Source organism: Chiloscyllium plagiosum, unplaced genomic scaffold (genome assembly GCF_004010195.1).
Source record: "Chiloscyllium plagiosum isolate BGI_BamShark_2017 unplaced genomic scaffold, ASM401019v2 scaf_11291, whole genome shotgun sequence".
Lineage (NCBI taxonomy): Eukaryota > Metazoa > Chordata > Chondrichthyes > Orectolobiformes > Hemiscylliidae > Chiloscyllium > Chiloscyllium plagiosum.
Genome location: NW_025213875.1, coordinates 12199 through 21003, shown reverse-complemented (window position 1 = coordinate 21003; position 8805 = coordinate 12199). Strand labels below are relative to the sequence as shown.

The 8805-nt window shown below is 48.4% G+C and overlaps 1 protein-coding gene across 1 annotated transcript in view; it reads right to left on the bottom strand.

Moving 5' to 3' along the window:
* Positions 1–145: 145 nt before the first annotated feature.
* utp6 (UTP6 small subunit processome component) overlaps positions 146–8805 on the bottom strand; it is a 16052-nt gene continuing 7392 nt past the window's right edge. Inside the window, exons 11-18 of the mRNA XM_043686323.1 lie at positions 8515–8594; positions 8330–8407; positions 5285–5464; positions 3806–3886; positions 3619–3728; positions 1643–1709; positions 1319–1391; positions 146–589 (exon numbers count right to left, since the gene is read on the bottom strand). Of these exons, the coding sequence (XP_043542258.1) occupies positions 432–589; positions 1319–1391; positions 1643–1709; positions 3619–3728; positions 3806–3886; positions 5285–5464; positions 8330–8407; positions 8515–8594 (827 nt within the window). The 3' untranslated portion in view covers positions 146–431. The remainder of the gene's footprint in view (positions 590–1318; positions 1392–1642; positions 1710–3618; positions 3729–3805; positions 3887–5284; positions 5465–8329; positions 8408–8514; positions 8595–8805) is intronic.

Here is an 8805-nt window from a genome sequence, read left to right as displayed (position 1 = left end):
GCGCCTCTCACCACTTCCCCTCCCCCACTCCACCCCCAGCCTCCCCTCTCCTTGTCTGTGCAGATCCAGTACGAGCCGCAGAAAATTGGGATCAACCCACGAACACTCCTCAGTCAAACAAAGTTCAGATTTCCAGAGCTCAGCGTTCCAGCTCCAATGTAAAGCTTCCTGGTTTATTCTCATTCACATCGAGATCGCTCAGATACATCAATAACACATTACAGGCCAAGTTCAGACAGACAGGGTCCGAGTGTTGCCCCAGGCACACCAGCAGGGTCTGCCTGGGACACAGGAGAGATCCTGAGATCCAAACAAGATAAACTTTAAATCCGTGTGAGACTCCTCCACACGGCGACAGATTCCAGGAATGACTGGGAACGTTCAAATGTTGACAAGCTGAAGGTTTTGTCCAGAATGAGATGTTGGTGAAGTTACAAGTGCCCGGTCTGTAGCAGGGTGTACTGAGACACAAACCGCTCCACCTCGATTCCAGCCAACACCTTCATGGCTCTCCAGTGGATCTGACCCGTCAGCTCAGGCTTACCCTGTGGGTGCCCCTGCTCCTCCTTGATATACTCCAGCCACAGATCTGCAGGAAACAGTCACACTGAAATGGAGGAGCTGACATCTCTGTGACTACAAATTACCCACAACCCCCCGGTGGAGAGTTACCAGAAACAAGGCAGCACACACAAGCGTCAGCTTGACACCGAGGCGATGGTGTATTGGTACGACACTGCGCTAGTAATTAGGAGGCATTCATATTCTCGGGCCATAGGTCTGAATCACTACAGTAGCTGATGAAATCAGAACTCCACCAAAACAACTAGTGGGTGGAAATCCCTTGAATCAGGGAAGGAAATCTGCTGTCCTTTTCAGGTTACTCCAGACATGTGACAGCAATGTGGTTGATTCTGAGCTGCCCTCTCAAATAGCCTAGCAGGCCCTAGCAAAGCCTCAATCCTCAAGAAAGGATTGGAATCAGATACTACAATCACTCTCAGCAATCCACAATCTCTGCGACATCCACTATTCATTTCAATGTTTAACCCTGTGCCTTCCCCATCCTGGGAGTGTTTGATGGAGACACTATCAAGGCAGATTTACTTTCAATTTGAGAGAAGAGGGAGCTTTACGCTGTATCTAACCCGGTGCTGTCCCTGTCCTGGGAGTGAGAGATGGGGACAGTATAGAGCAAGCTTTACTCTCCATCTAATCTTATGCTGCCCCGTCCTTTACATTGAAAGTCTGGTTTTTTGCTCCTATGTTAATAATGCTACAATGTTAGCTTCTGACAAACAGCCATACAGATTCCTACCAGCATTTGTGGATCCAAACTCCCTTAGTGCCCGCTCATAATATTCCCTGATACGCTCCATTCGACTGTATTCCTGATGGAGAAAAGACACACCAACATTACAAACTGAGACTGGATATCACCCAAGGAATGGGCAAGCAACCACCTCATCCTGGATTCTCCAGGCAGCCCTCAGTCTTTAAACACTGCAGCCCCCAAACTGCTCGCAATACAGTCCTCGCTGTAGTCAGTGCACCCAGGCACTGACTCGGTTCCTGCAGGTATTGGGGGACACACTCCCACCAGCCCTCCCTTACCCCAGCTCCCACAGACTCTCAGACTCACCTGCTGCTTTTCAATTGCAATCATTTTCTTGAAAAACTCTAAAGAAAAGGGTCTGTTTTCACAAAGACTGAAACAAAACAGAAAAGAGATGGTGACAGCTCGTTCCAAACTTCTCAGTGGGTTGTCAGAATGTACAGCAAATCAAGTCTCCCCAGTCACTGGGGCTGCTGTCCCAGTTGGGTCAGTTTATACAGTCATTTCCAATCCACTTCCCAGTAATTCCCCATCCCCTTCTCCCTTCCCAACAGAGGCTGTCTGTTAGCCATTCCATGCTGTAAAAATATCCCGTTCTGAGAACCCATTCACAAAATATTTTCTAAACTTGTGCTCTGTTCAGACCCTATGCGAGATATTTTTCACTTGGGAGGGGAACTTTCAGGGGGTGGTGCTCCCATGTACCTGCTGCCCTTGTCCTTCCCGATGGAATTGGTCGTGGGTTTGGAAGGAGCTGTCTAAGGAGTATTGGTGCATCTCTGCAGTGCACCTTGTAGATAGTACACTCTGCTGCTACTCAGCGCTGGTGATGGAGGGAGGGGGTGATTGTGGATGTGGTGACAAACAAGCAGCTGCTTTGTCCTGGGTGGGGTCAGTCTTCTGGAGTGTTGTTGGGGAGTATCCCCTCACACTCCTGACTTGTGCCTTGAAGATGGACAGGCTTTAGGGAGTCAGGAGGGGAGTTACTCACCGCAGTATTCCCAGCCTCTGACCTGCTCTTATATCTGCTGTTTAGGTGGTGAGTCCAGTTCAGTTTCTGGTCAATGGTAACCCCCAGGATGTTGACAGTGGGGGATTCAGTGATGGTAACACCATTGAATGTCAAGGGATAATGAGTAGATTGCCTTTTATTGGAGATGGTCATTGCCTGGTGTTTGTGGGAGGCGAATGTTACTTGTCACATGTCCAGATCTTCTGAGGAAGGGCATGTGCCCGAAATGTCGAATCTCCTTTTCCCTAGATGCTGTCTGACCTGCTGTGCTGTTCCAGCAATAAAGTTTCAGCACATGTCCAGATCTTGCTGTATTTGGATGCAGACTGCTTCAGAATCTGAGGAACAGGAACTAGGAAAGGCCCTTTGATCCAGCTCAGCTCTTAAACCAACATCCAGACTCAAATCCAGATTCCCATTGGATCCTGTGTTCCTTATATGGGCCTTTCTGGGAGAGAGGTGTACGGTCACTAGAATTTTCCTGGAACTACCCAGTTTGATTGAAGATGCCGGGTATAAAGGCATGGCTTGTATTCCTGAGAGCTCAAAGTTAAATGGTAGGATCTAACTGAGATTTAAGGTGAGGAATGAAGTGACAGGGTCGAGAGAGCGTGAGCTACGTTCTCGGGTGGCAGTGTCAGTGTAGCCCAGCTGACAGCACTCTCTCTCCTGGGTCACAGGGCTCTCGGTTCACTCCCACTGCACAGTCCGGCACCGCCCTGCTGCAGAATTGAATGGTCAGCCCTGATCACATTGAAGGGCCGAATGGTCTACAGCTGCTGATTATTACTACATTGGTATTTGCGGGATCGTTCTGTGCACATATTAGTTCAATACATGACATTTCACTGTGTATTTCACCGACTCTAACGCACAATGGGCCACCTGATGGTGGTGAAACTGCGATATAATTACACAGCCTGGTCACTCTGGGCTAGGTTGGAATCACTTTCTCACCCCTCTGCAGCTCCCAGCCCTCAACAGTAATGAGGTTTGGGGTCAATTGGAGTTTTCAAAATGGATTTTCATCAGGCAAAGGTATCAAGGATACCTGACATAGCTGCACCCCCCCACGGTGTACTCTCCAGCTCACTAAAGTCATTTCTTCAATTCCTAAATACTGACCAGTGGCACCTGGCTCGTTATTTAGTTTGGAACGGTGTTTCCACATTAAGGTGTTAAAGCGCAGTCGCTGCTGCTAATAGAGATCCAGACTTTCTCCCCTCAGGTGGCTCCACACATTAAGGAAACACAGTGAATTCCTACGCACCGAGTGAAGACTTTCCGTGCTCTCTTGTAGCCTCCGGTCTTAAGGGCCCAGTCCAGGTATCTCTCTTTCACAGCGACAGAGGCAGCTGCAACCTGTGTCTGTAGTGCACGCTATCAACAGAGAAAAAGCAGTCAGTCTCTGACCTTCATAGCAGCCTGTGCAGAGTTTAGCTCGGTCTGAGACTTACCTGATACATTGACTCAGTCTCCTGAACACTACTTCTACTTTCACTCCAATCCAAACAGAGAAGCCACAGTGGCAAAGCGTCCTGGAAGAGAGGAGGGAGACAGTCAGCAAAGACAGTGTGAAACTCGGAAAAATTCAAGTGAAGCAGCAGGAACAGAACAGGGGAAGATGCAAACAAGCTTTGATTAGGTCAAAGCACAATGACAGAGCAGAGAGAGGACAGGAAGCAGATGGCATTGTAGTAAAAAAAGGTCAGGTACAAATAAAGCAGCCTGGGATATGAGCACAGGTAATGGATGGAGGTTTGCTCACTGAGCTGGAAGGTTCATTTTCAGATGGTTCGTCACCATACAAGGTAACATCTTCGGTGAGTCTCCAGAGGAAGCTTCATCCAGAGGCTCACTGATGATGTTACCCAGCACAGTCATGAAACATCTGAAAATGAACCTACCAGCTCAGTGAGCAAACCTCCATCCAGAACCTCAACCTGGGCTACAAATCTTCTCAAAACTCGCTAGGTACAGGTAATGTGGAGAAAGTGCGCAGTGGATTCCAAAGTCACCAGACAGCAGCTGATAAAGGTTCATCATGATTAATTCGACTCAAAGAGTGATAGAAAAAAAGGAGTTAAACCGTAGCAGATAAATTCCTGAAGAGGGAGATGACTGTGGTCTAAATGAGCTGTCCCAGTGCTTGACACAGATACACAGAACAGGAGGCTGCAAGGACATGGGCTTATAGATGGAGCAATGAGAAAGACATTTGGGGAAAATGCATTTGAAAAAGGAACAGGGAATCACAGATCCCAGCTGCAAATACAGACAATCAACATGTGACTGGCGCAATGAGCAGAGAGATTAAACCTTGCAATCATTCCAGAAAGAGTTTGAGTCTGAAATGTGGGGGTTAGGTGCACAGCATTGGAGTGAATGGCCTTATCAGTATGTACCTTGTGGATGGTCATGACAGCCCACACAGAGCTTCGGAGCGGATTCTGAAGCAGGGTTGGGATGGAGAAAGCACAGATCTGATTTTAATACTCCGGCCTAATGCCCGGTCACTGGCTGGCAGCAGCTTGAATGGGAAAACAGGGAATGCTGCTCCCAAAACATGGTACAGGGAAAGCCCTAACGAGCTCTCAGGGAATGCTGCCTCCAGTCTCACAATGCACCTTCCAGAACGTTCTCTCATGGCCTTAGCTGAAGTTTGCAAACTCAAATGAAAATCTTTTACAATAACTGAGCTCCTGTGCTCTGAGTGACTCCCCTGTCCAGCTCTTGTTGTAAGTTGCTTTCCTGAGAGGTTGACACTTTGGAAACACTCTTCCAGCTCCCGCTGGTACAGTGCCATTCACAAGGGAAAGGTTCTGAAAACAGGTCAGTGCAAGGCCTTCCTCACACTGGATACTGCACTCCTACTCACACTGCAATACTACATGGGAGGTAGCTACAAAACACCATGTGCTCAGGCTGTATCTCACCTTGACAGGGACCTTCTGGAAAGCCTGCTGGAAGATGGCGCTGACATCTGGACTCTGCAGCTCGATCAGAATCTCCAGGCAGCTCTGCCACATCTGCACTGAACCGGCAAAATTAGCGCTTGCAGACTTGACCAATCGAATTGCTTTCTCCGCATCCCCAAGGTCCACTAACAATTGAAGCTACAACACATTATAAACAATTAAAGCAGGATTTAAGCAATTACAGACAGCAGCTCTCTGCCCACTCAAATCAATCATTGGGAAGTCACGCAAACCACAAAAGGCAGACTTGTGCAGTCCAGGGAAACCACAGAAGCTGGCTAAACCAGGGTCACTGGCCCAGGTAAACCTGAGAGAATCAGAATCTTTCCCCTCTTCTTCCTTTCTAACGACTTTATATCTCTGACCTCCATCAACTGACACAGGTCCTAGAGACTAAGGTACAAAATACCGTGCAAGGACTGTAACAAACACTACATTGGACAAACAGACAGAAAGCTAGCCACCAGGATACATGAACATCAACTAACCACAAAAAGACATGACCCTCTCTCACTAGTACCCTCAGGAAGGACAACACTTTGACTGGGACAACACATCCATCCTAGGACAAGCCAAACAGAGACACACACGAGAATTCCTAGAGGCATGAGATTCCAACCGGAACTCTATCAACAAACACATTGACTTGGATCCCAATTACCACCACCTGAGAAAAAGAGCAGGAAATGGCATCACCACAGGAAATGACATCACCAACCCAAGGAAACCTAAACACAAATAAAAAGCAGGCCATACCACCAGTGCTTCACTGATGTTACCTAGTAGGGTGACGAAATATCTGAATATGAACCTTCCAGCTCAACGAGCAAACCGACATCCAGAACCTCAACCTAAGTTACAAATCTTCTCAAAACTCACTAGTTCCTCGAGAAAATGGTTCATGATCAATGACCCACTCATTTAAGGAGAGCAATCCCCACATTCCCGGTGTCAGTATATAACCTTGGTATTATCCTGGTTAAATTTCTCAGCAACTTTTCAGTTTTCCTGGGATTTGCAGTCCAGGATTGATTTAATTTGATTGGCTTTTTTTTTCAATGCGGTAAAAACAATGACTGCAGATGCTGGAAACCAGATTCTGGATTAGTGTTGCTGGAAGAGCACAGCAGTTCAGGCAGCATCCAAGGAGCAGGAAAATCAACGTTTCGGGCAAAAGCTATTCCTGATGAAGGGCTTTTGCCCGAAATGTCGATTTCGAAGCTCCTTGGATGCTGCCTGAGCTGCTGTGCTCTTCCAGCACCACTAATCCAGAATTTTATTTTCAATGCCCCTAATGAGTTAATAAGAGAGCAGAGTTTCTTTAATAACACATCAACTGGCACCACCATCTTCATGGATATAAGAACATGAGTGTGTCAGGGAGACAAGCCCCAGGAGATGAGGCTGCCTCTCCAAGTCCCAACTCCAAAGGTCCACTTCCTTTCATTCGTTCACAGGATGAGGGAGTCACTGGCTGGGTCAGTATTTATTGCCCATCCCTAATTACTCCGAGGGCAGTTATCAGTCAACCACATTGTTGTGGGTCTCGGGTCACATGTAGGCCAGACCAGGCAGGGATGGCAGTTTCCTCCCCTAAAGGTCATATGCAATGGATTCATGGTCATCATCAGTTACCCCGGCTCCCCAAAACGGTCCCTGTGTCAGGATTAACCCGGCTCCCAAAACACTCCCTGTGTCTGGATTAACCCGGCTCCCCAAAACGCTCCGTGTGTCTGGATTAACCCGGCTCCCCAAAATGCTCCCTATGTGTCTGGATTACCCCGGCTCCCCAAAACGCTCCCTGTGTCTGGATTACCCCGGCTCCCCAAAACGCTCCCTGTGTCTGGATTAACCCGGCTCCCCAAAACGCTCCCTGTGTCTGGATTAACCCGGCTCCCCAAAACGCTCCCTGTGTCTGGATTAACCCGGCTCCCAAAACGCTCCCTGTGTCTGGATTAACCCGGCTCCCAAAACGCTCCCTGTGTCAGGATTAACCCGGCTCCCCAAAACGCTCCCTGTGTCGGGATTAACCCGGCTCCCAAAACGCTCCCTGTGTCTGGATTAACCCGGCTCCCTGTGTCTGGATTAACCCGGCTCCCAAAACGCTCCCTGTGTCTGGATTAACCCGGCTCCCCAGAATGCTCCCAGGGTGCCTGGATTAAAGAATCCAATAATAATACCCCTTGGGTGTCACCGCCCCATCACTTCCCATCTGTAAATTAAAATTGTATCTGCTGTCTTCCTCGCTGCTTCCCCAGCCTGACTGTATTCTGATGTGTGCTGCTGTCCTACACCCTACTTGCTACATTATTAGTGGGCGGCACGGTGGTACATTGGTCAGCACTGATGCCTCACAGCGCCAGAGATCCAGGTTCAATTCCCGCCTCAGGCGACTGACTGTGTGGAGTTTGCACATTCTCCCCGTGTCTGCGTGGGTTTTCATCCGGGTGCTCCGGTTTCCTCCCACAGTCCAAAGATGAGCAGGGTCAGGTGAATTGGCCATAGTGTTAGGTAAGGGGTAAATGTACGGGAGTGGGTGGGTTACGCTTCGGCGGGTCGGTGTGGACTTGTTGGGCCGAAGGGTCTGTTTCCACACTAAGTAATCTAATCTAATCTGTAAATAATCTAATCTAATTATCATGTTTTGTATTTCAGACTCCTTCTACCTGATATCTGTCCTGTAAATGTAACAAAAGCAATGATCCTAGTGCTGCCTGCTGTGGAACCCCACTGCACACTTCCCTGTGCTCTGAAAAGCCTGTGTTTTCAGCGCCCCCCCGTCTCCTACTCCTCAGACTGATTCACCTCCACCGCTCCCTCTCCTATACATCACACCACACCAGGGAAGAGGCTTTCTAGAATTCCCTACGGGCTTTATTGTTAGCTTATTTTAGATTAAAGATCTCCCATCCTGAACACCCTCAGAAATGAAAACAACTTGTCTAAGTTTAATATTATCATTGTGAAGGCCTCTATGAGGGAGGAGAACATTATGAATCTTACCCACTGCTTGTAGAGAGCCTGGGGTAACAGCGAGGATTCATGCGCCTTTTCAAAAACATTGAGCACCTTGTTCAGCCTCTGAAACACAGAGTGAGTGAATGAGTTTGCACAGCCAGAGAGATCAGGATACAAGGGACAGCAGAACAATAATCACAGGCATTGGGATATCAGCCTCTCCAACTCACCTTGTTACGAAGAAATTCATTGTTAGTTTTCCGTTTAAACCTTTCCAGACAGAAACTGATATAACATTTCCACATGGCTTCTGTAATCAGAAAACAGCAGCTCAGAAAGGCCAGAGGCAGGCCGTGACTAAGTAACTGGGCCCCAACTTTAAGCACCAGCACTCCCCACTCAAGGGAGCAGTGAGAGATTTAAGGTGTGGAAACTGCTGCTCCAAAGATCCAGTTCAACTCCCCTCACCCCGTCCCGACCCCTCACCCCCCGGCCCGCCCCGACCCCTCACCCCCCGGCCC